The 27,379-nt window shown below is 44.6% G+C and overlaps 1 protein-coding gene across 1 annotated transcript; it reads right to left on the reverse strand.

The window, feature by feature from the left end:
- Positions 1-1,984: 1,984 nt before the first annotated feature.
- ASB1 (ankyrin repeat and SOCS box containing 1) lies at positions 1,985-23,429 on the reverse strand. The gene is made up of 5 exons (XM_084820112.1): positions 23,187-23,429; positions 19,103-19,244; positions 18,114-18,416; positions 5,748-6,133; positions 1,985-3,709 (listed from the first exon to the last, which is right to left on the reverse strand). Exons 1-5 carry the CDS (start codon positions 23,320-23,322, stop codon positions 3,576-3,578), a joined length of 1,101 nt encoding a protein of 366 aa, XP_084676238.1. The 5' UTR covers positions 23,323-23,429; the 3' UTR covers positions 1,985-3,575.
- Between the last annotated feature and the right edge of the window lie 3,950 nt (positions 23,430-27,379).

The raw sequence follows: 27,379 nt of genomic DNA on the forward strand, positions 1-27,379 counted from the left end.
ACTTCAGCAAAGCTTTCGACAAAGTGCCCCATGATATCCTGATGAGCAAACTAGCTCAAAGTGGGCTAGATGAAACAACCATCTGGTGGATCCACAGTTGGCTACAGAATCGGACTCAAAGAGTGCTTATCAATGGGACCTTCTCAGACTGAGGAGAGGTAACGAGTGGGGTACTGCAGGGCTCAGTCCTGGGCCCAGTGCTTGTCAACATTTTTATTAATGACTTGGAGGAGGAGGTGCAGGGAATGCTGATCAAATTTGCAGATGACACAAAATTGGGCGGGATAGCTATTACTTTGGAAGACAGAAACAAAATTCAAAGTGATCTGGATAGACTGGAGCACTGGGCAGAAAACAACAGAATGACATTTAATAGGGATAAATGCCAAGTTCTGCACCTAGGAAAAAGAAACCAAATGCACAGTTACAAGATGGGGGATACATGGCTCAACAACACTACAAGCGAGAAGGATCTTGGAACTGTTGTCGATCACAAGCTGAATATGAGCCAACAATGTGATGTGGCTGCAAAAAACGCAAATGCTATTTTGGGCTGCATTAATAGAAGCATAGCTTCCAAATCCTGGGAAGTACTAGTTCCCCTCTACTCAGCACTGGTTAGGCCTCATCTGGAGTACTGTGTCCAGTTCTGGGCACCACACTTTAAGAAGGATGCAGACAAACTGGAGAGGGTTCAGAGGAGGGCAACAAAGATGATCAGGCGACTGGAAACAGCCCTATGAAGAGAGACTGAAAGAACTGGGCATGTTTAGCCTTGAGAAGAGAAGACTGAAGGTAGTTATGATAGCGCTCTTCAAGTCCTTGAAAGGTTGTCACAGAGAGGAAGGCCAGGATCTCTTCTTGATCATCCCAGAGCACAGGACACGGAATAATGGGCTCAAGTTACAGGAAGCCAGATTCCGGCTGAACATCAGGAAAAACCTCCTGACTGTTAGAGCAATGCGACAATGGAACCCATTCCCTAGGGAGGTGGTGGGCTCTCCTGCACTGGAGGCGTTCAAGACGAGGCTGGACAGCCATCTGTCATGGATGCTCTGACTTGGATTCCTGCATTGAGCAGAGGGTTGGACTCGATGGCCTTGTAGGCCCCTTCCAACCCTACTATTCTATGATTCTATGATTGTATGACCTGTACACTGCAAAAAATGGAGGGTAAAGATCACACATAGGGAACCCATGTCTGTAGGCTCCTGGGCAAGAGTGATTCCAGTCCCCCACCCTCCCAACATAAGTTCATTGGTACACATTGTAACTGTCTACACAGGGCTTGAGTTATCTCTGATTATATAAACAAAAAAACATGAACTTTTACTCACCCTCTTAACCTTCAGTTTTCTCTTTGTACGATGTTGGTGATCCCTGTAGCTGATCTGACTGAAGTCATATTATTAAAGAGAAAGCCTGTTTTTATATTATAAGCCTTTGGGCAGGGACTGAGTTGGTGTTTTGAATATTTATACTCAAAAGGGGCAACAATGAAAATTTATTGCCGCCCAATGCATTTCAGAACAGTAGGCTCCTTCATGCAAGAAAGGCAGTGCTCTTCCTGTGGGAAGAATTCCAGGACAGAGAGGAAGATGAAGGAGGCCTCAGGGCCTGCCTCAGCAAGGCTCTGCCTCCTCACCTAGAGGGTCATCTGCCCTCTGGGCAGAATTTCAGGAGAGAGGGAGAGTCAGATAGATGAGGAAACACCAGATACCTGCTCCTGGTCGGGCTGGACTCCCTGTCCTCAGGGCCCATATTCCACCAACTGCCCTATGGGAAGGATCCTGATGATTTCTTTATTTAGTTTATTTAAACATTTGTGAATATTGTTTATTGTAATATTATGTTTATTTGTCAACTGTGTTGATAGGATTTGTATCCTGGAAGGTGGAATATAAATAATTGAAATATATAAATAACATATTTTAGCCTGGTTTCAGAATTTGGACATATAAGATTGCCCTTGAAGAAACACATTGGGCTGCAATAAACTTTAATTGCTGGCACGTTTGAGAACTAGTTTCTTTTTTTGCATACTTTCTGTTTTTGGTTCCTCCCTTCTGTTTTTGGTTAAATTTTTGAACAGTGCCTAGAAAATTTTAGGTGCCTCGTAAATAATAAATAAGTACAGTGTTAATCCCCAAAGTTATACATTGTGGATATCAGAAATCTCTGGATTAACTTTATATTGATGGTATTATTCCTGGAGAATTTTAAACCGATAGGATTTCTTATACACATACACACAAAATATAATGCTTCAGAAAACTGTGACACTCCTGTGCTAGCAATGGATAAGAATTTCAATGTGTCATCATGCTGAAAGAAAATGTTCAGAAATTCCACAATTGCTGCTCATAAGGACAGCAACATGGTCATAAGGACAGCAACAATCACCAGTTTCTCCACTGAGAACAGTGCCACTCTAGGACCTAAAGTCGAACCAGAGGGGAAGGGGGGAGAGACCCTATCCATTATATGCTTTTGATGCATATCTATGATCATGATTTACATAGTACAAAACTCTTATTGGAGCAGCTTCAGTTAAAAGGATATGCAAGCTGTCAAATTTCATAGGAACTATTTGGTCTAGCAATCAGATCTGCATAACTCTAAAGCGGAGTTATAAGTTTCACTAATGGAATCTAACACAATGAAAGATGCTGTTAAATCTTTTTTCCTCTGGAACCCCAAAGTGTCCTGTTGTGTCTTATTAGTGATTATTCAGAGCATGCTTCACACATAATGGCTGCCATGTGGGAGTTGCTTAAAATTGCATTCATATGGTAGTAGCTCCAAGCCAGCCATGTGGTTTGCCTTTATGTCACTGCAACACATTCCTGTTGCTGACTTACTGAACTGTGGCAAAAACTATACAGTATCAGCCAGCCCATGTATACGTTGCTATCCAGAAATGGTTCATCATGCAGAGCAACCATCACACCAATTTCAAGCTATGGCAACTGTTTTGCGTGAAAAGAGCTTGTGGCTGAAATTAAGGAGTAGAAAGTGGATGGCAGCATTTTTTATAAGTTGTATTAGAAAGGCAGGGTTGGGGATGGTTGCACGGTAAGGTATGAAGAAAGACTTGAAACTAAAGTAGAACCAAAGGAGGAGATAATAACATGTGTAATTTAAATGGTAATGCTCCAGAGAACAAAACTACTTTCTGCTGTTTATGACTCATCCCCATAAGTGGGAGGAGTATGAATCTAAATAAATACATAAACTCCTTTGAGACATTTTTTTGAAAAAACAGTCTATAAATATTTAAATAACCATTAAAAATAAATAATAAATGAATAAATACACTGTCTATACTAAATACCATGTCCTATCTTTTTCATCTGAAGCGTTATATCAGATCAGATTCACCAGGCTAGCACTGCTAAAATCCAAATTACAAAGATTAAGTAATGGAGGTAGTATGGCAAAGAGAACCTTTATGACATTAACCAAAGCATATATTGAACAGCACTAGGAAGTACTGCTTCCTGATTTCAATAGATCACTCTTTAAAAAACAAAAACAAAGAAAGGAAATTCTCCTCCAAACCGTCCAGTTAGATCTTACTGTTGTTCATGACGTAAAAATTTTGTGATAGGGTCTGGGACTGGAAGGGTGTGTATCAGCTGCAGGCGGTATTTCCCAAGTACCCTTCGCACTGCTACACGGCACAAAGACATCAAATTTCTAGGGCAGCCTGCAATTAAACACACAAGAAACAGACAATAAGAGAACAGAAGTAACTAGTACAGAAATGTCACTCTATGCCTAGTTAAGTCCTTTATTTTGGCAAGAGGAGTGGGGTATTTTTAAAATATTATAAACTCCCCACAGCCTATAAGCTACCATTAAGTTTCTGTTTAAGCAACCTACTAATTTACCATCAGTGGATCTGTCATCCTAGACTTTAACTTGTAAGAGAGTAATCAAAGGCAAATCCTGATTTTGATCATTTGTACTTATCCGTCAGTCTGACTGTATGCATATTTACTCCAAATTAAGTCCCACTGAGTACAGTAGATCTTTCTCCCAAGTAAAGTGTGGGATTGCAGCCTACATACTTTTTCCCTCCAACTGAGTAACTAGGGCTGGTTCTACTTACATGATATACTATCTTTCCTCTGGCCACTTCTAATAATACTAATATTATTAAAAATAAAAATAATAATTTTTACTAGGTACAATTATACTTCTTGCTAGGACACCCTTTGGGGTGTCAAGGAGAGTGCAGGCATGTACTCCAACAAACAAAAGGCATTGTGGAAAGCCTCTTTGAGTTGTAGTGGCTCTATTGCCCGCTGACATCAAGATGTGAAAGTTGTTAAATATTTACTAAAATAACTGCTTTCAGCCTTTATCAATTAAGTGATATACTTCATCACGTGGATTTCTAATCTGTTTTTAACTGGAGCTGTCTCACAAGAAGTGGAATTAAGTGCAAGTTGCATTATAACAAATTCGTCTACGGTCAGTAAAACCATTTAATTCATTTTCTGACTGACAAATGAGTTTGTCTGTATTGCTTAATAAATCACTGATGTACTGGATGAAGATGAATAAATTTAAGCTCAGTCCAGATAAGACAGATGATAGTGGGGTACACAGTGGATCAGTTAGCTGAGGATGTACATGTTCCGGATGGGGTCACGCTCATCTATAAGGATCAGGTTGCTGGTGCTGCATCAGTGGCCCAGACTGCCTTTAATCAGCTTCATTTGATAGTGCAGCTACACCCGCTGCTGGAACATAAAGACTACTGTAATTCCCTGTACATGGGACTGTCACTGAAGACTATTTAGAAACTTCAGCTACTGGACAATGTGGCAGCCTGCCTATTAACAGGAGTAGGTTGCTATTCACAACTATCCAGTTTTGAAGCATCAGCGCTGGCTGCAAGTTCATTTCTACGCCCAATTCAAAGTCCTGGATTTTTTTCCTTTTAGAAACCTAAATAGCTTTTATTACCTTTAGAATGTGGTGGTTGTTTTGTCATTTTATTGATTATATGATATGATTTAACGATTATGCTGTACAGCACTTTTAGTAGAAGAGAGGGACATTTATTATCGCTGTTGCTGTTAGCATAGCAGTAGTGGTGCTGGATCCTGATGATCTCAGGGAACATGTCTCCCATGTGTGCCCCCTCCCCCACCCTCTTCTGATGAGGCCCTGCTCTGACTTCCATTCTGTGAGGGTGCTGCTAGGGTAGCCTCACAAGGAGCAGGGCTCCAATGTGAAACACATACAACATTAATCTCGCCGCATGATCTGTATGGCTTTCTCCTAGCTAACTTTCTGAAAATGGGCCAGGTTTTTGCTTCAGCTGGCATTTGAAAATTAATTAATTGCTTTTTTCTGGCTCTTATACAGCTTTCAGCACTGTGCTATTTCCTGCTGTTTCCTTTTTGTTTTTACTTAGTTTACTTAGATTGTATTATTGTATAATTTTTTATCCTTTTGTTTGTGAACTGCTTTTGAAATTAGCATGAAAAAGTTGTATATAAATGCTTTTCAAACAAAAAAAATCTCTTCCTTAATCTCTTGTATTGTGACACTACTTAACTTTCTAATTAAATATTAGAAAACATTTTCTAGCATTCATCAGTCAAATCCCCCCGCCCCCCGGAAAATGCAGCTAAGAACACTTTAATCAATTGGCTAATCTATGTACATTCAGTTTAACGAGCTCTCCTTTTGCAGGGCTAAAAAGTGCCAAAAGAACTGTTTCCACTCACCCCTGGCTTCTCTAAACACCCACATGGCTTCTGGGTTTACTTTGATCCTTCCTGTTGCTCCTTCTCCCAGAGTCTCCCATTTCACCAGATTCAGGTTGGCACCAAAGTCAATCAAGAGGCTGACAAAGGCCACATCACAGCCATGGCGCAAGACTGCATCCATCACGCACACTGCAGAGCCCCTGGAGAATCCTTGAATGTTTACAGGGCCACAGGAGTTAAAATCTGGGTTGGCTCCTGCTTTCAGAAGCAGTCTGAAGCATGGCAGGTTATGATAGGCTGCACTGATATACAAAGGACAGACCACTAGGGATGTGAGCGGTCGGGAAGATGGGTTAGGGATTCCAGAGGTCAAATGGTGATTAACGTCCACATCAGCGCCATACCTGAGGAGAGAAAACAAAATTCTTTTTGAAAGGTCCTTTTGTGGAAGGGCATGGGGGTTGCTAGGCAACCACAAAATCCAATTCCCCAACCACTTCCAGATTCCAGCAACCCTCAAATGTAATCTCCTTTAGATCTAGCTTTGTAAGTCTTGCCAAAGGCTAGGCTGAGATTGTGTGTGGCTCTGTGCCTTAGAATTGCTGCAGAATGGACAGAGATACCCCAGCAGCAACAGATGACATCTGCCCCCCGGTTGGATTTGATGTGTCCTAGTCCTGGACCAAGAAGGATGGAAATAAAAGCTTGTGAATTCTGGCAGAAGATTGCCCTCCCCCATCAGATTAGGTTTGTAATCTGATCTAGGTATATAACACCAGGAAATCTTTAATCTGGGGTAGGCTCTAGCTAGACTCCCTGTGCCGATTTTACACATCATTCCCCCCTTGGATTATGTGTAATCCTCAGACTTCAGACAAGAGATCCAGATGCATATCCAATTGTTCTCTCTGTTGCTCCACTGGCTCCTGGTATTCAGGCTGGAGTTTTCTTCAGCAATCGAACCTCCCTGCCCTCTTTGCCTCCCACTGTGCTGCAGTCCTGTCCACCAACAGTGGTGTGTCAATTGTTAGTTGCTAGGGAACAAGAGTGTATTTTTAAAACTAATTCTCTCCCTTCAGCTTTATGAAAGTACAGATCAGTATGAGGCTCTGAATGGGGCAAAGAAAAAAGCTTTGGTAAATTCCTTTCTAGGAATAGTTCCAATTACATCTGCTTTTCACCGTGTGGGGTTACAGACAAGAATATATATATTTCCCCTAGTGCTGACACTACTAGTAGCCAGCTTGCTATGACAGCTTTCACATGCAAAGGTGGAAACTGGTGCTGCCTTTACACTAAGGAAAACCGCCACAGTCCTCCTATTCTGGAGCCTTGCTGCATTTAGCACAGGCTCCCAGACAGCGACCACATGATTGCTGAGAGGGGAAACTTTTATTTTTCAAAGTTCCATAGAACTCAATGAAACAGCACCATCTAGTGACTGTTTTAATCACGTAACATTCCAAGTTTTGAAAAATGGTTCATTAGTTCCGTATCTTTTTGTGACAAAATAAGCAGGAATTACCTCTGGATGCGCCCTGGAGGGTAATGACATCATGAAAAGGACCTGCAAACTTCTGTGAGTGAGCAATCTCAACAGCAGGAGCAAAGCTCTGTGTGAAGGAGCCCTGAGAGTCCTCGTTAATCAGAACACCAGCTAAAAAATGCCAAGACCTCAGAGATTAGCAGAATTCTGCTGCCCTCTATGGGAAAATAGAAAACAAGCCTGTACTAAAGCAAATAATCTACATATACTCTCCTGATCATTTTGGGAAATATAAGATTAAGAGGGTTATCCGAAATGCGGCCAAAGAGAAGGGGTACACTGATGCCTTAAAAGGGCTACCCATCATATTGGATTATAGAATAATATACCACAGATCACCTTATACATAATCTATGTTACCAGAAGAGATTTTGGAAGAGGTTAGGTAAAAAGGTAGACAAAATCCTGCAGAGCTTATTACTAGTAAACCACAATATCTGAGAGAGGTTTCAATGTGTCTGCATCCTTCCTCACCGCTCCCAAAACAAGTGTGGAGCAAGGTTAAGCTAACCAGATGAATGTGAGGAGGATGGGGGGGGGAACAAGATTGCCCCCACTGTCCCCACTTGTGACCTCTGTTCATTCAAGCTGAAACTCTTAAAGAGACCACATGTGTACATTTTTTACTCATGGAAATTCTCTCTGTGTGACTGCAAAGCTTGCAAAAGGTGGAAAGGCTTTGTTCAGGACTTCTGCTCAATCCTTCTCTCCCTCCACATGTTCGCTGAATATCCTGTGTTCAAACTTTGCAGAAAAATGTGGTGTCATGTTTACAATGTCTCAACGCATAAGAGAAAGAGATTGTACTGCAGGGCATTTTAAAATTTTCCTGGTCCCACTGAAAATAGGCACAGGGGCCTGGCTGGTGCTCAGACTTGAAATGTACAGTTGTGTCCTCAAGGGGCACACCAACTTTTCTTTCGATATCTTAGAATTCCTGGGAGGTATTGTGATACATACAGTGAACAATGAACAAATAAGTGAGTTCAACCAAAGGCCCACACTTTGCTCATTCAATAAAAATAACGAAGTATGTGAACAGCCCAGTTCTCAGTGGTATCTAAAGCCAGCACAGGGAGCCCTTAATCTGGGGTATAGTCCAGGATCTGCCATAGACCCCAGTAAAACATTGTTTGCATAGAGAATCTTGGAGCTTGTATTTGTTTCAGGCCCATGTAGGTACATGCTGAACTTGGGTAGATGTGCCCATTCTATGGCATTACTTCTGTAACTCCCATTTCCCAAGATGGTTGGTGTAAATGTGGATATGCAATAACACATGGATGACTGCATGTAGAAGGCTTGTTTTAGTGGCAAAACATAGGACGTTTTAGTCAAGATGAGTAGAATAACTATTATTATATCAGTATGGACTAGTGCAACCTTCCCCGACCTGGTGCCCTCCAGATGTTTGGACGACAACTCCCAGGATTCCTGACCATTCGCCATGCTGGCTGGGGCTGATGGAAGTTTAGGCCCCAGCCAGCATGGCCAATCATCAGGAATCCTGTCCTGTTTCAACACATGCAAGGGCCTTGCGCAAGGCGCAGATAGTCCCAGGAGCAGCAGCAAGAGAGCAACCAGTTCAGTCCAAGGTCATACACAGGAGTTCCGAGGAGGTTTTGCAGGCACAGGCAGAGGCGAGGTCAAAGCTGTCCAAAGTTCAGTTCACCAGCGTCCGCTTTATCAAGTGTCAAGGCCAGTCAGGGGGGTGTCCGAAAGCGTTGTTCAGATGGGTAGCTGAGGGTCTAGGAGTCCGTCAGATCTGGTCTCTTGGAATGCAAACCCAAGGTTAAGGCACTGTTGTTTGCAGCAGAGAGCTGGTATCAGCGGGGCTGAATTTATAGCTGGTCGTTAATTAGCACAGCTGGCTAATTAGGTCAGTGTGTTGCTTTTAAGGGAGGCCCCACACTGTGACTTCCTTTTGTTCTTTTGCTGCTCGTGTCTGGTTCTACGCCATTCAGAGGGATGGATCATCTCAGACTCTGCCTCCAGCATTTGGGGAAATCCAGGAACTGTTCAAGAGGGGCCAGGCTGCTCCTGCAATGTTTCCAGGGGACGACTGTCAGCCAAGGCCTCCTGCTCCTTGCCCAGGCCCACAATGGGGCCCATTGTGCTGGCTCTCCCCCTCCTCTTCTCCAGACAAATCCTCCTCCAGGTAGGGCATGACAAATCCTGGGAGTTGTTGTCCAAAACATCTGGAAGGCACCAGGTTGGAGAAAGCTGGTCTAAGTGGATCAGAAGGGCCACTGAGGTAAATTGGGGTATTCTTTCATCTCTCACCCTCCTACTGGATTGCCTGTCACCTGTTCCACATCTTTTGCTCTTTAAACGTGACTCTCACATTGCTGTGTGCTCACATAAACACTGGCAGCACTTTTTATCCTGTTGCCTTCTGGAGATCTGCTCATGCATTTTTAATTAATTATCAAAAGGCAATAGGAATGAACACATGTTCAGAGACTCAACCTTTTTGACAAATAGAGTTGGCAAAGTGGAAAATATGCAACAACAACAAAAAAGAGGCATCTTGCCAAATGAAGAGCCAAATGCCATTTCTTGTTTCCTGCTCAACAGGTCTCAAAGAGTACAGCAAGATACCAGAGCTACTATTCCTGTAGCCCTGCCTCATCTCTAACCATCACCACGAGCCTGTCCTAAACGATATATTGGTTTGAAATGTAAATTCTGCAGACTATTTGAAGTGTTTGTCTAACACCTAGGAAACATGCCTAGAAAAACAGTTGCCATTGCATACATAGTAAAGAGAAAGAAAAATAACTCAGAAGTAAGAATGATCCAACCACATTTACCACCACTAGGAGAGTGTTTGGCTTTGCTATATCCAGGAAGGAGATTCCACTCTAAGCAGAAGTCTCCAAGATGTCCCTATGGAGTAATTAAATGAATCAGGAATAATTATGTCTTCCCATCCAAGACATCTGAGAATGAAGGTTTCTGCTTTTCTAATTATATATTTCCATCCCCCCGCCAGTTAGTAAGTAAAGGGTGATATTCTGGGCCAAGTTTTCTTAGGATGTCCAGCTTTTGTCTGTAGGGCTTGCTACTCTTTACAGAGTTGGAAAATGCCACTTTTGAAGAGCACAATTAGTTCCCTGCTATGTCAGCCAGTCAGTCATACCTGCATGTAACAATTTGCACATTCAGACTACATAAAATCACGGGATGGCTCAATTCCAGTGAGGGCATGTATAGACTTTTTGCCTCTGCATACAGTTTTTGTTTCCTGACTTTTGGAAGAGTGTCTGAGAACCTTCAAATATCTTTCCCAAGTTCAGAAGTACATACAAGCTGTTTAAAGGTGAAATGCTGTTACTTACTCCACTCCCCAGATGATGACGTTCCAGGGGCAGCACTACATGTATTAGTTTCTTTTGGAAGAGACTGCCCTGAAGACATGGCTTCTTTGTAATAGAATCATAGAACAGAATCATAGAATAGTGGGGTTGGAAGGGGCCTATGAGACCGTCGAGCCGAACCCCCTGCTCAGTGCAGGAATTTACCACTATACAAGCAGAACAGAGTGGAAATAAAGTGACTCCTGCAGCAAACAGCACAGCTGTTAACTCGGCTGCAAGCCTCCAAGAGAGCTACTGCACTCCCAAGAATGCTTCACCTTCAGCCACCTTGCAGCTTTCTTGATCTCTACATTAAAATTGCCAAACTCGCTGCCCCATCTCATAAGCACACAAGAAGAGCCCTGCTGGATCAGACCAAGGGTCCATCTAGTCCAGCATTCTGTTCACACAGTGGCCAACCAGCTGTCGACCAGGAAACCACAAGCAAGACATGAAGGTAACAGCACCCTCACACCCATGTTCCCCAGCAACCGGTGTATATAGGCTCACTGCCTCTGGTACTGGAGGCAGCACATAGCCATCAAGCCTAGTAGCCATTGATAGCCTTTTTCTCCAGGAATTTGTCCACCCCCCTTTTAAAGCCATCCAAATTGGTGGCCACCACTACATCCTGTGGTAGCAAATTCCATAGTTTACCTATGCGCTGTGTGAAGAAGTACTTCCTTTTATCTGTCCTGAATCTCCCACCAATCAGCTTCATAGGATGACCCCGGGTTCTAGTATTTTGAGAGAGGGAGAAAAATGTCCCCCTGTCCACATTCTCCACACCATGCATAATTTTGTACACCTCTCTCATGTCTCCCCTTACCCTCCTTTTTTCCAAGGTAAACAATCCCAGCTGTTGTAACCTTCTCTCATACAGGAGATGCTCCAGTCCCTTGATCATTTTAGTTTCCCTTGTCTGCACTAGCTGAAGAATGTCACCTTCCTAAACTCTGATAGGTATCACATTCCAAAAGCTGGAGAGAGAGTCACTATTCTCTTTTACTATTATTGTGCCTAAAATTTTGCTCAGTGCTGCTTCATATCCAGGAAATGATTACCCATTGACCAACATTTTAGGCAAAGTAATAGTGACAGGCACATGACAGGCAGTCATTCTCCAGACCAAACACATATCAAGACAGTGCACATACTGTGCATTTCCTTAAACAGCTCATCACACTTAAACTGCTTTTTGGGAATAGTTTGAGTGTTCCCCTTTGGATGCACCCTGGTTGAGGGCTGGAACATAACAATTTTGCTATTCTCTTCTCAGAACTACTTCACCCAAAAGAGGCACTAACAGCTACCTCAGAAAAAAGCTTTTGTACATTCCAAATGGTGGCACAGGCGTATCTTTCTACCCAAGTAAGTCAAGTACTGGGAGACTGTCCAGGTATTGGGAAGCCAGTGCATTAATTGCCCTGGCCTCACTGCTTTTCCCTCTGCAAGGGAAAAGACATGTGGACCTGATATCTTTTCTCCCGTGCATGGGGAAACAGCTGGGGCAACTTTTGATTGAAATCATGACCTACGGAAAAAAGTTATGTATCCCCTTCCCTCAGACCTCTGCTCTGATTAAACTTGGAGCCCCTTTTGGCTCCATTAAACTAACTAAAAAAAGGAAACATCGAGAGACATTCCATGTCTGCATTCACACATAACGATAAGCCAGAACTGGCTAGGGATGGGGGAGAATTCCGCCACAGACCCCAATGAGGTCAGATTCCAAGAATCCGGCCCCACTGGGGCCTGTGGCAGAATGCAAATATTTGAGTAGCCTATCACGTCAAAAAACAGGGACTCAAATGGCGTAGAGGACGCCATTTGTGGCCATAAAGCTGGTAGATTAACCTAAATGCAGCCGTAAATGGCTGCATTTAGGCTAATATACCAACTTTATGGCCGCAAATGGTGCCCATTACGCCATTTGTGTCTGGAGACTTACTTAGCAAAGCGATACGGCATGGCAATGGCTGCCGGCCGTATCGCCATTCACCAGCGATGCGGAGCTGGTGGCCAGCTCTGCAGGATCAATGCGGAGCGGAGCCAGCCTGGACGGATTCCGGGGGGAGGGATGGTTCGCCTCCCTCCGTGGGTGGATCCCCCCCCGGAATGACAGGTAGGGAATCCGCCCGTCCCTAAAACTGCCCTATCTTGGTTTATTTGTGTATATAGCTCATTGCTCCCGGTTCACTCCTCCCTTCCTAGAAATAGAATCATAGAATCATAGAACAGTAGGGTTGGAAGGGGCCTACAAGACCATCGAGTCCAACCCCCTGCTCAATGCAGGAATCCAAGTCAGAGCATCCCTGACAGATGGCTGTCCAGCCTCGTCTTGAATGCCTCCAGTGTGGGAGAGCCCACCACCTCCCAAGGGAATTGGTTCCATTGCCGTATTGCTCTAACAGTCAGGAATTTTCTCCTGATGTTCAGCCGAAATCTGGCTTCCTGTCACTTGAGCCCATTATTCCGTGGCCTGCACTCTGGGATGATCGAGAAGAGATGCTGGCCTTCCTCTCTGTGACAACCTTTCAAGGACTTGAAGAGCGCTATCATATCTCCCCTCAGTCTTGTTTTACCAAGTGGGTAAAACAAACCAGAAATGGAAAGCTTCACGTGATGTCTGGTCCCAGCCTCCTGGTTTGTTGCTCCCAAACAAGCCAGGATTCATAGGCCAACAAAAAAATCCTGTTTCATTCCTGACTTATGAGCCTGGCTTGTTTGGGAGCAACAAACCAGGAGCCGGGTTCAGATGTCATGCGAGGCTTTCCATTTCTGATTCAGTTTATCCTCTCACACAAAGGGAGGAAAGAAGGTGGAGCAACGAGCTGTGTGCGGTGGCATGCTGCTCATTCACAACAAACCCTGTTTCCTGAATTACTTCTACTTTGGCCTTTGGGGCAGGGTGTGAGAAAGAGCGCCTGCCTGCCAGGGGTCACAGTGTGTCCTAGAGGAAGTGTGGCGGCAGTGGCAGCGGCGGTGTGGGGGAGGAGAGGAATTGCACTGGATTTGCCCTTGCCTTTCTCATAGCTTGCTCCACATGGCATAGTGTTAGGCTGATGCTGAGACAATCGGCTGGGCAGTGGTTCCACATGCTGCTTGCTTTGTGCTGTAGTTGATGGGATTCTTTAGTAACATGAGAAAATAAGAGACACAGAGAGGCAGGGTTGGTGCCAATGATCTAAGACCCATGAGACTTTAGGGCCCTGGTGGGGCTAAGATGAACTTTACAGCTACAGTGTGGGCAGAACAGGCCAGACCTAAGGGTTGTCAGGGATACAACAGGGAAGGCAAGGGAGCCACGGTGATTCAGGGGAGGGATGTTATACTCTGGCTTGGCTTCACATCCCTCCTTAGCTGTGGATTCCCGAGTGGTGTTGGAGCATTTTCCACAATATGTCAGTGAATGGCATGATTGATACTTTCAAGCTCTCTTCAAAGCAATTAAAACTGATTAATAACTGCATTTCAACATGACGATCTGGTATTAGCATAGCCATCTTGAAAGATACATTCTATAACCAGAACATATTGGCCAAAGTTCAGTTAATTTTAAACCTGAACGTTTTCCAAAGTCCACATTTGAATATTGCTGGCCAAGTGTCCTTGCCAGCAGATACATAAGTCTGAACATCATTCCCGTATGCCAAATTTCTGCATAAATCCATATGAATCAGAGTAGGTTCCTGAGAAAAATGTAGAGCATATGCAGATTAACTCCCCTCCCCCACTGCCAAAAAACAGGTGTCACAAAGCAACACATGATTCCCCAGCAGGGAATGCCAAAGACAGGCACACTAATCAGCAAATCAAGTGCGGATCCATTTGAATCACTTGCTTCTCCCTCCATGCTTCAAGCTGACTGTCTCTAACTCGGGGCCAAAGAAGATGCGACAGCAGGACAATCCAACAGGGATCAGATCGAGTTCCTATAAATTGCAGGCAAAGGAGGAAGGGGATTTAAAATGTAATAGGGATGGACAGAACAGAAGGCAGGGCTGAACTCTTCCACTGCCCATATTCCCAACTTCAAACTGCATCTCCCCATTGATTTCTCTTCTGGTAGGTTTCTGACATCCAAAGTAACTTGTCGCAGGAGAAAAATGTTTGAGGAAAACGCAGTTTTAGGAGCATACCACGGGCGGATGGAGGGGTGGGTCAACAGTTCCTTACTACCATCTCAGGGCACTTTAAATAACCTCCAACCCCACTTTATTGGGATTGATCAGAAATAAAATTCTGACATACAGAGCTGCTGCCATCATGTCTCATCTGCCTCTCAGAACTGAAGACTTGTTGTACTGCCTCTGCTGTGAGCCACTTCACATATTATGATTTTATGATTTACAAATGCAGATATTTACAAATGCAAATAAAGTGGGTATGCAACAAACAGGTATATAAAAACACTTATTTAACTATCTATTATGGGGATTTATAACCTACCCTTTAAAAGTATACAAGTACAGCGGTTAGAGAGTTGGGATTACCTGCAACTGCCTGACAAGTGCACGCCTGGTGCAAAACTCAGGTTTGTTGCTATGTAATGGGTGAACAGCCCCAAGACGTATCAGACACCATGCAGCCAAAGTTAACCACTTCTAAGTCACATGGATTTCAATGGATATATGCTTTAATCTCTTCAACTGAAATGAATTCCTCCCTTCCTTAAAACTGACTTGCAAGCTTCCGACTTCATAGGAGGCCCTGCTCTGTATCCCACACCCATTTGAGATATGATAGGTGGTTATGTGGGACAGGGCCTTCTTGATGGTGGCCTCCACTTTTTGCCCTGGAATGTCTGGCCAGTTCCCTCCTTTCCTGCCTTCAGGTCCTAGGTCAGGACACTGGACAGTAACTGGGCAGTAACTGATGACTGTTTGAAACTGATGTTTGGTTCTTTTATCAGGGTTTGCTTCTGGTTTTGCTACTTCTCTCTCTAAATTTTGCCAATTGGAGTTGTATTTGTAGCGATGAAACACTTTTTAATGTTTTTATTATGGATTCATTACTAGCTGCCTTTAGGGGTATGCATGCATGCAAAGGCAGAGTAAAAATATTTGAATAAATAAAAATAAATGAAAAATGTTAAGTGAACACTTGGTCTGTGTTGTTTTGATCAGTAATAGCTGTTTCACACATGTAAGATATCTCCTGATGTTGCTGTCATTGAGCAATTAGCATATCTGTCAACCTGCCTTCAAAAAGGCCAGAACAGAAAGAACCAGAAGGTGTTGTCTTGATGAGCACTTTTTACTCAGAATGGTAATTCGTTAAATGTTGTAAAGAAACAAATGATGTCTAGATGTTGGGAAGGATTCTGAATTTCTGTCATCCTAAGACATGAATGCTCAAGTCTTTCCACCTGGGCCCAATCTACACGGAAACAGAATGAAGAGCGCTTTCTGGTTTTATCCAGATTACCATGAAATCGGCTTTGGTCCGTCAGCAGCAAATGAAGCAAAAAAAGCGGAGTGTGCACCACCTCAGATCCCGCTTTCACAAGTCACACAAGAGCACTGTAAACCACCTTACTTGGGGGTTGGGCGGAGTCCCGCCAGTTGAAGTGAACACCATCAACTGCAGAGATGCTGCTCAGCGAATGAGCGCGGCTTGTTCCCCACCCTGTCCATGCTGCCACTACTGGCCGCCTCCCCCTTCCCCGCTGTGAATGGAACTGCTCAGTCAAGTGCAATGGACGCGTAGGACTTACTTCCGAAGAGGCACGTTTAGCAAACTCCTCCCCTGGCGTGCTCCCCCTCGCAGATGAAGTCGGGGTGGATTAAAGAACTTGAATTAAATTGCTGTGGACATGTGGAAAGACAGGTTTCCCTCCCGCCCCCACTGCTGCTCTCCGCACTTCCGTGCTTTGTTAAGTCAATAGGAGACACCGAGTTACTTCTGCCCTTGCTCTCCTTTCTGTTCTCAGTTAATGGACTGAGGAGTGGGTTGGAGACAATCGCTTTTTGAGCTCGTATATGCACACATTCGAACCATTAGCCCTTAAAATCAGTAAAGCTCTACGTACCTGTGCATCTCCCGTTTTTAGCCCTCTGCTCCCCCCACAACTTTGAATCAACAGGTCCCCCCCTCCCCTCGCTTGCTTCCAATGGAGAAGTTGCTTCCAAGTAGACATGTAAACATCCTCCCTCCTGCCCCTCTCTCCCTCCAGTAGTAGGGCAGCGCCCCTAAGCCCTGGGGAAGTAATGCAAGGGTGCGCAACAACGTTCCCGCAGAAAAGCGATATTGAGCAGCAGCAGTGATAATAATAATAATAATAATGGTCCTGGCGGGATTATGGGTCATTTGGGAGCCATCACCTCTTAAAATCAATAAAGCTCTGCGTACCCAAGAACTGGGAAGGGGGGGAGGGGAAGGACAGTGCAGGAATGAGTGTAAAACGACCATGCTGCATGGAGATTTTTTTTATATATATACACAAAGGGCATCTAAAAGCAACCTGCTGACTTTCTCAGGAGTAAGCCTCATTGAAAAAAATGGGATTTACTTCTGAGTAGACATGGTTATCCATGCCAGCTCATTGTTCCTTGAGGCAAAGAAATTAAAAGGGAGAAAAAAAGAGAACCGTCCATTCATATTTGAAGGTGTGCAGATAAGGAGAAGCTGAAGGTTAACTCCTCCCATTCCTTCCCCCTCCCGCTGTTTGAGGCTTGCTCTCTGCCACTTCCCCTCTGCCCCTCCTCCCCCGCTGCAGGCCATGAACTGCAAAAGAGGACGAGTTACTTCTGAGTAGGGATGCGTAGTTTTAAAAGGGCAGGCTTGAGGCGTGCTCTCCACCACTCCCACTCCCCACTCCCACGTTCAATGAATGTTATACCAACAGGCAGAGGAATTCTCCCGATCCCTCTGCTCCAGTACTCGGCAAAGTGCAATATGAAGTTACTTCCGGGCAGACATGACTCTGCTGTCCCCACACCCACCCACCCACACCCTGCCAGTTTCCCTTCTGCCAATTATAGTATCACCGATGCAATGAATATGGACTTGAGCACACTCCGGGAGAGAGCGCAGGACAGGAAGGCCTGGTGTGCTATGGTCCATGGGGTCACGAGGAGTCAGACACGACTGAACGACTGAACAACAAGTAGCCTGCAGCGAGGGCAGTTCAGCTCACACAGACCCAGAAAGTGCCGAAAAAGCACCACAACAGGGTAATCTGTCAGAAAAGCAGTTTCAGAAATGTTGGATTTTAGAGCTAGAAACAGTGCGCTGGGCATACGTCATCTGACATTATCAACTTCAGGGTGCAGTAGGACCGGCGTAAAAGCCCTCTGTAGATCTGGCCCCAGTGGTCTCCATTTCCTTGGGATCTTTCCCCACTTTACCTCTGCTCTCTTCCTGCCAATTGCAATTGGCAGATTGAGAAGCCTTTCGGTAGCAAATATATCATGTTCACTTGATAGGTCGTTGGCCCCCAAACGACAATGAAGTGAAATGAATCTGTGCGCTTACCTGATCAGTTCTCTCAGGATGTCAGCCCTGCCTACCCGGGCAGCATGATACACTGGGGTGCTGCGATGGTGACGGCTCCCATTGGGGTCAGCGCCAGCTTCCAGAAGGATCTGGGCACACTCCAAGTGCCCATGCACGACAGCTACATACAAGGCAGTTTGTCCTTTCACATCCACAAGATCAATCTCCGCCCCTTTCCGAATCAGGAATTCCACACAGTTTCCATGTCCGGCTGTGGCAGCAATCCGCAGCGGCGTACAAGGCAGCCAACCACAACACCACACAGATTTCTCATTGATGCGGCTGAAGAAAGACGAAAGCAGCACAACTAAGTTATCTATGAAGGTATCTGGATCTTGTCTTGCCTCTACCCTATGAGCCTGTGTTATTCTGAATAAGCACGGGGTGGAAATTCAGGACAAGCTCCAACTTTTCTGTCCCTAGAAGCTGGAGGTATATGCCTCCAGGCATCCTTCCTCTTTTATCTAGAAAGCATTTTACTGGAAGCATTGGAAGAAAGCCTTGACAAGCTAGATATAGGACATAGCATCATGTTGTACTGAACCTTGGATGATGTGGGCAGCACCACCTGGGTCAGATTTACTATCCTCCTCATCCTCAGGACAGACAGGTGAGTGACCCTTTGATGCCTCTCGTTTTAGGAAGAGAAAGCCTGTGCACAGTCCACCACTGAGTGTACACATGTACACTTAAACCTACATCCAGTACCAACCTACATATGTATATCTGAACTTCTGAATACCTGAACTATTAGCACAAGAAGCCCATGAATCATCTGAACTCTGCAAACATGGAGATTATAGATTAGATAGGTGCAACCGAGATACAAATGGAACCTTGAATGCGTGGAGGCGTGATCTTGATCCCCACCCGCCCCTCCACAGATTTGGTGACAATCTGCATAGGGCAAAAATGTACAATTTATCACTGGAGAAGCCATGTTTGGATTCAATAAAATGAAGATTTACCTTTGGAAGCTCTCTTCCTGCAACAGGCTTCTAATGGTCTGCAAGTCCCCCACATAAGCAGCATCATGGAGTCGGGTGTCCTCACAATGCTCAATGGGATGGTCACAGAACTGCTCCTTCAACCACTCCTTCAGATTGCGACCTGTGCTGAAGAGATTGTTGCTGCTGTTAGCAGGCCAGATGGGGAACGCCTGTGGGTCATAGCCAAGGTTTCCCATGCCTGTGTTAGACCAAGAAACTCAGCAGTAACTCAGCCCTCAGACCAAGAAACTCAGCAGTTACTCAGGGGTCCTTATTGTTGCTGCGGAAAAGAATGAGGCAGCATGCTGCCAGAAAGTGCCTGAGTCAGACAGACTCCAGGTATGGGGGAGCCTAAGATGCCTTCAAGCTCTATGGGTCTCTGTACAGGTGTTGTTGTGGTGTTTTTGCCAATTCTTCCTCCCCTGTGCAGCCCTCTGTGCCCCCAAAAGTCTGCTCCAGGTAGTTAGAGAACTCTCCAGAACATTGTGGGTGGTGGAACAGAAGACTGCAGGGAGAAGGGGGAATTGGTGAAAACCAGCTCCCACCTTCCATGAATGGAAGCCTCCACTGGATTGTAGCTCCTTCCACAAATGGAAGGAGCTGTTCCATTAATGGAAGGAATGCCTTGAGACTCTCTGCCTTGAAAACAAGTGCCTCTGAATGCAGAGAATGAGTGTTCAAACCATTCCATCATGCTTAAAATGTTACATCTGCCTTCACCCTTTTAGGGAAGTTTCTAAGGATCTGAAAAGTTGTCTGAAATGTTGAAGTTCATTTATATTTTGGTGTCCTCCATTATACCTAGCTAAACCAGTGCAATGATTTGTAACAGAAATGTAAAACAAGGCCCAAATTAATTAGCCCATCTCATTTTCAAGTTACTGTGCATACAGCTAGCCTAACAACATCTAGTGTAGTGGTGGCCAAACTGTGGCTCTTTAACAGTTCAGTTGCACCTCTTGAGCCAACAAAGGTGTTCATGCATTTTGCGGCTCCCACAATCCTCCCTGAAATGCTGACAGACTGGGCAATTCCTGCTCTCTGCAGCCCATGTGCTGAAGGCACCATGGAGGGGAAAGGGGAAGCATTTGGCATGCAGGAGAGAGCAATAACTGAAGAGGTATGGACAGCATGCAGGAGAGAGATGAGGGGGGAGACTGCTGAAAAAGCTTGGGTGGGAGGCAGTGGGGAGACAGAAGCATCTGTCTGAGATCTATGGACAGTGTGGAAAGGAGAGAGTTGCTCACTGGTGAAGACTGCTAACGAGGTGTGAAGATGCCACTTGAGCTGCAGGCCTGGAGAGGCTCATCCAAAAAGAAACACACACCTGCCCAGGGCAGAGAGCAAGGATAGGAGCCTACAATGGCCTGCAGAAGGGTGAGTGGTCAATCACTGTTGCCCGCTTTTGACACCCACGACCACTTTGCAGAAGTTGGGCCCAAACTACAGGCCTCACTTAGGAAGGGTGGGGACTAATTTCCCCTGCCAAGACCTTTTCCATGTTCATGGGAAATTAGACTAGGAGGGAAGGGGTGGGATTGACCTGCACCTTCCGCAGGCCTTTCCTTCCTCCTGTGCTTTGCAGGCCTCGCCTAAGAAGCAGGATGGAGTGGGGGGATTAATCTACAGTTTGTTTATTTATACCCTCCAAGGCCTTTCCCTGCTCAAGCAGACTTCAAAAGACTTATAACCACCAGCATGGAGACCCACAAAGCCTCTACCTGTAATTAGCTGTGACAATGTAAATATTATTCTATCTCCTCGTACCTTCCTGGCTGGCATTAATCACCACCTCCCCAAGCGCTACTTGTCTCGGAACAGTTTACTTCCAAACACCCTTCAACATTCCTAACTGGAAGGGCATCTTCCCTCCTGTTAATCCCCACCACCACACTTGGCAGAATAAAGGAAGGGCTGCTACCAATATGAAGGCGACTTCCACTGGGCGTCCATGGTGACCCATGCTACTACTCACATGTAAGTTGGAATCCAGTTTTGTCATTGTTCAAGCAAAAGCTATGCAGAGGCAAACTTGTTTATTTCATTTATATTGCTACCTTGCTCAATTTCTCCCTGATCCCTTTTCTTTAATTTCAGTAAAGTTTCTTAATCGGAATTGGGACTTTGGCTACCTTTGTTGATATCCAAGGAATATTCTTCCATGTGCCAAATTGCTTGATTTATGCTACATGATTTGATTGAAGAGATAATGAAAAATGGGCTGGAGCTCATAAGCGGAATCTGTGTGTTCAGCTGGCAGGGCCTCTCCTCCCATGTAAATAACCCGTAGGTTTTTGGGGTTCCATAATGCCAGAGGGTAAAAGAAGGTACTGCCTAAGAAATAAGGTAGCATGGCAAGCAGCCAGCCTTGCAGGGTTGTTGTGTGTTCTTCACAGTGAATAAATTGTTGTAATAAATTCTGTTTGTGCAAAAAATCCTATGATGCAGCTTTTATTAACATTTTTTTTTTGTAAACAGCAGGAAATAAAGCTAGAATGAGTTAAGAAAAATTGGTTGCTGCATTTAAACCCACAACCCCCAAACCCATTTGCTACAGTGACTTAGAGCAACTGCAGCCCAGGAATCCATTATTAGACAATTACATTTCTATCATCACTCTTATCAGATTAGGTTAAATTATCTTGATATGGAATACATGGGTATTCCGAATTATTTGCCTTGTGAATAATTTGAAAGTAATTTATCTATAATATGTATACTGCTAATAATATCATGTCTACACAGTTATGTATGTGCAATTGCAGGGGTTGTAGTGAGTTGTTGTTGATGCCTTTCTACCAAGGAAAATATCAACAGATTTGCAAAACAACGAAGTGCTTTAAAGCAGCACATGAAATTTTGATAAAACCCCAGATATATACAGCAAAGCAGTTTCCAGCATTTCCTCATATACATGCTCAAGAAACATTCACCAGGATGGGGACATGTAGATAAGAGGAAGGCTTGCTTCTGACGCTGGTGTCACTGCAGTCACCAGAGGCAGAGAGCAGGTTTTGTCCCCACCCAAATACTTCCCCAACAGGACTCTAGAAGTGAATGGCTGCCATGCATTCCTGAAGGGAAAGGGAAAGAGCTGCGCTTATGAATGCTGTTGCAATGAGGGCAGAAAACTGCCCTTTCATCCAAGAATGAGTGGCCTGGCCCTCACTTGGTGGGGAATGTAGTGTGGATGTGTTTGTGCCCCGTGTCTTTCTGTATACTTTTTCACTACTTAGACTTAGCTGTCAATGTTTGTAGAAAATTGAAGAGCTTGCCAGGGTAGGTAAATACTATGAGCCATATTTTACAGAAACAAATAGGACAGAGAGCAGCATTTCTCCCAGATTCATCTGGCAGCTGAGCTAGGAACTTTGGGTCGCATGACTCCCAGCTCACATAACTGACTATACTGCCCCTAACAGTGCATGGTGACTGCTGAGTGCTTTAAAACAGGGGTAGGAGCTTGTTGACAGCATTGGCTCCTGGGATATGATCCACTTTTTTTTAATCAAATGCCAATCAATTGGCCATGATGTGGATAATAGGTAACAGCAGCAATGTTGTTTTCCATATTTCTGGAGTAACTAGTATAAATCGTGTGTAAAAAAATTGCTGCCTGTCGGTAAACCTTAAAAGGGTAGTTCAATGGGTTGGAAATACTAGATTGTAATTTGTACTTAAATCTCTTGAAGATCCTGGTGCCTTTTCATCGGAAACCCCAGTTTTGTTTGGTTTGCTCAAGGTTTTCAAAGTTCATTCTGGTTGTTGCCATACACACTTGTCTGCTAAATCCAAATATACATTAAACACCACCAATTGAAAGATCCCTGAATAATCATTAGCTCCTGACCCAAAAAGAAACACAGCTCCCCCCACCCCCACAAACAAAAAGCAGTTTGCTTTTTGACAGATCCTTGTGGAAAAACACACACACACAACAAAGTCTAGATAGCGAAATGGAGATGAAAGGTGTCACTTCTTTTCAAAAAAATTGCAAGGGGTTTTACTCCCTTCCTTCTTACCTGATGATTTTCAGGGGGAGGGGTTGTGTGCCTTACATTACCTGCATTTCCACTTGTGGCACCGAGATGAGCCCCATGACTGCCAGCGGGTGTTTGAGCTCCCAGCCTCTCCCTGCTGTCGTGCTCGGGGGCATCAGTGCCCGCAGCCTGACTGCTTGGGTGGTTTGCATCAGCCATCTGTCAAAGGGGGCCCATTTGCATTCCCCTGGGCCTAGAGCCGTCCTGGCACAGCAGCAACATCCGAGGCTGACATGTCATTTCCCTTCCCTTCCCTTCCCTCGCCTGTGGAGCTCCAGCTATCCCAGCCTTCCTCCCACCGGATTGCTGGAAATACTCCGCCCCAGGACTTCCTGCTTTGCTGTTAAGGTGGTTTGTCAAAGTCTTTTTTCCTTTTCTTTTAAGGCTTTGGGTTTGTTTGACAGCACAAAAGAAAAGGCGGCCGAAAGTGATCGAGGGGTGGGGCACCTTCTTTACTAGGAAAGGCTAAAGCACTGGGTCCTTTTTGTTTCTGTTCGTAAAAGATAACTAAAGGGAGACGTGACAGAGATGAATCAAGTTGCGCATGATGAAGGCAACCCGTGAAAATGATTGGCAGTAGGTTCAGGACAGATGAAAGAAACCCATAATTACCACCTGGAGTTTGCTGGCACGAGGCACGTGGTGATGACTGCTGGTTTCAAATGGTTCAAAGGGGCATCTGACCAATTCATGGAGCGGGAGTCTATCAGCAGCGGGTAGTCATGATAACTAATTGTGACCTCCGCATTCAGGGGCAGCGCACCTGCTGTGCCAGGGCGGATGGGAGGGAAGGTCTGTTGCCCTTGTGCCGCTTTGCAGGAGCATCTGGCTGGCCACTGTGGGGAATAGAAAGCTGGGCCAGATGGGCCCACCTTGGTCTGATCCAGCAGGGACTAATCTTATGTGTTTACTTCTTACGGGAAGTGTTAAAAGCACTTCCTCGGTGTAGTAGAATAGAGTGGCATCCAGGAATTGTTGGGGGAGTTGCTTTCAGGCCTATAGGAAAACATTTTAAAATATGTATTATTTTTAATATATTTTTACAGGATTTGGGAAGTGATAACACAACACACACACACACACACACACACCCTTTCATCCCATTTTCTCCCAGCTTGCTAGATAGCTGTCCAGAATTATTATAAGCAAGATATTACTTAGAACAGGGTGTGAGGAGAGGAAGAAGGGTTGACCAGTCAGGGCTGACTTAGGAGGAACACGGTCACAGCTGATGTGCCCACTGAGGAGCATCCCTGGAACCAGGCCTTGCTCAGTTTCTCTAAGAGAGGGGCGGGCAACTTGTGATCCCATCAGCCCTAGCCAGCGGTGAGGGATCATGGGAGTTGTAAGCCAAAACATCTGGAGGGCCACAAGTTGGCCACCCCTACACCATGAAATGCCATCCTGCATCTGACACAGTGACAAGGCACAGAAAAACAAGTTGTGATCAAATTAAAAAGGATCAGGAGAATGCAGAAAGGCTACCAACTTTGGTTGAAAAATATTCTAGTACCAATTATTGTGGCCCCACATAAGTGTTTGGCTTCTCCTCAGGTTTCCCACCCACAAGGACAGAAACCATTGGACTGAGCGGCTGTAGTCTGGACTGCATGGTTCTTCTAGCGGGGAACATACATTCATGCATAGCATCTTACCAAGTATACTTTGCAGATTGATGCCAGCCACCTTCGTGATCCTCTTATTAATAATACGTAGCATTTATATAGTGGTCGTAAAGGGTCTCTTAAGATCTCCTAAGACCCAGGGGTTGGTACTTCTTTTTGTCATTCCTGAATCCCTCACTGTTCTCAAATACTGACAAACATCAGTATCATTGCCTGCCAATATCCAGCTCTTAAATATGGAACTAATAAAGCATAGTGGCCAAGAGACTGAGGTATGAATCATACAGACATTGATCTGAATCTTGCTCCTCCCATGATTTTTCTAAAAGGCCTTAGGAAAGCCACTGTACTTTTAGCCTCCACTACTCATTTGCAATATCTGGATAATAATACTGAACCACATTAGTTGGTTGTAGTATGGATTGCAAGATAATATAGAGGAGATTATTTGAAAACTGTAAAAGGTTTATATAAATGTATTATTTGCTAAGGGAGCAATCCTATTGGGCACTAGACACTGTCTAGAGGGACATAGGATATGCCCTTTTCCAGGAACTGACCTCCCCCCACATCCACGCTGCCTCAGAAGCAGTGTGGAGAAGCCCCGTCCTCCACACTCAGAAGAGGAGTGTGGAGCGACTGAAAAAGGGCGGGGCTGGGGGCGTTCTGGGGAGGGGAGAGCGGATCTGCATGTACGATACATCCTATGTCGTACACACAGCCTCCTCTTCTGGTCAGCCCCCCGTGGCTAGACAGTTGAAAACGGCTGTCTAGTGGAAAATAGCAGGGCAGGAGAGGTGCGGAGGGAAAGATTCCCACCTCACCCCCCCGCCTCTCCTGCCTTGCTCTGGATAGGCCGGCAGTCGCCTCCGAGTTCGGAGGCAGCCGCCTATCTAGTTAGGATTGTACCCTAAATGTATCATGTACCAAGTGTATTTATTATTTCTTAATAAATGAAGTCAGATATAACATATAGATATCAAGGCTCAGAAAATATTTGTATATCGACAGAATATCTAGAGACTATGCAGCCCCGAAATTTACAGGAAAGAATTTTGAGGAGAATAAGTGTGAGCAAATTAATTTCAGTTCTAGCTCTGAAACATCACATCACTGAAAAACATTGGGTGGGGGAAACTAAATTAAAAAGTAAACAGATTGGATGGTTTCTTGTCTCCATGGTAGATATAATCTATATAAATCTTTATAATATTTTTATCCAGAAGAGAAAGCAAACGTTCTGGTCTGCACACATATAACAGAGCAGGCAGGCTGCCACACCTGAACAATGTGTGTTACATATCTAAAATGCATATGTTTGTCAATGGAAAGAAAACCTGTTCCCTTCTTAGCATTATTCCAGATGTCGATGGGGTTGTGGAAACAATCAGCACCACAGTGAAAGTGAACATGACAGATGCTAAATTCAGATAATGTTGTGTGTTTCTCTAAAGTTTCACATATTTTGTACAAAACAAGTCAATGGATAATAACTGTTCTTAAGACATGTTAACAGAATTCTAATTCTAAATGTTAAAAAAAAACTGTAATTTTAATCTCAAAATAAACGTGCTGTAAGTAACGTGCACATCCGCCCTCCATTTATAAATGTATTCCACTTGGGTGCTTTTATTTTTAGCACAGCATTTGACTCACTGTGGAATTTTAGGATATTTTGCAAATATGGCTTGAGGTAATAAGTCCCTATCTGCACACATACAGCTCCTATGGGAGTAGGGACATATGGCCAGAGTTTCTCCCTCAGTGCTGACACTTCCTCTAGTCTCCCACATGGACTGGAGAAGCCACTGTAGTTCATAATTCTTTTCTGTGGAGAGCTGGATCAGAGCAACTACCTACATGGAAGATCTTGATATAGCATTTGTTCCACTAGTGATGCTGCTGGGAGCAGCTGGGAGCAGCATCCCAGTTAGTGTTGTTTTTGTTGTTGTTGTTGTTCCCCTTTTTTGCGGAAAGAATGGTTTCCAAAGCCAAAACCTTGTAAATGAAGTGTGAATAAATGAATTTACAAGCACATATATGAAATTCATTTAACAAAAAACCTTTCAGTTTAACATACTGTGCTTTCCATGTTCACTCAAGCTCCAAAATTCTGGGAAATTACAGCTGTTAAGGACCATGCACTTAACAGATGTGTTATTTAGGCACTATGCATATGGTATGGTATCCTTTGCTGTGGTGAGTTCCAGCTTTACCACTGTCTTGGAGCTGGATGGCTGTCAGTGGCAGAGTGGTGAGCCTAAGTCCCAGAATTGTTTGTTTGCTGGAATGGACACCTGGGGCATCTCTACACAACTGCTTGATTCCACTACAGTACCACTGTACTGTTCAAGCACAGGGTTCTTTATACGGGCTTCTTTTACCTTGCTCTGCTCCTCTTTTTATCATTCCATGGAGGGACAGTGCATCCCGCAAGAACTGGTCATGTTGCAAGACAAACCCTTACACGCTCTGAATCTATCGCACCCCACACTCTGTGGTATCTCCCCCTTGCCCTGCCCTTGCCCTCCCTGATCACTGGTTGCTTCACAGTGATTGGCCCACCCAAGCAAGCATGCTAGAGCGGCTTA

The sequence above is a fragment of the Heloderma suspectum genome, chromosome 1 (assembly GCF_057233095.1).
Source record: "Heloderma suspectum isolate Gila_16-S chromosome 1, 16-S_ref, whole genome shotgun sequence".
NCBI classification, from domain to species: Eukaryota; Metazoa; Chordata; class Lepidosauria; order Squamata; family Helodermatidae; genus Heloderma; species Heloderma suspectum.

Coding starts and splice junctions, on each gene's coding strand:
- ASB1 (XM_084820112.1), bottom strand. CDS start 23,322: ATGGCTGATGCAAACCACCCAAGCAGTCAGGCTGCGGGCACTGATGCC. Junction 19,245..23,186: donor TGCCACAAGTGGAAATGCAG/GTAATGTAAGGC, acceptor TCTTCAGCACAG/GTCGCAATCTGAAGGAGTGG. Junction 6,134..18,113: donor ATCCTGAGAGAACTGATCAG/GTAAGCGCACAG, acceptor TTCTCTCCTCAG/GTATGGCGCTGATGTGGACG.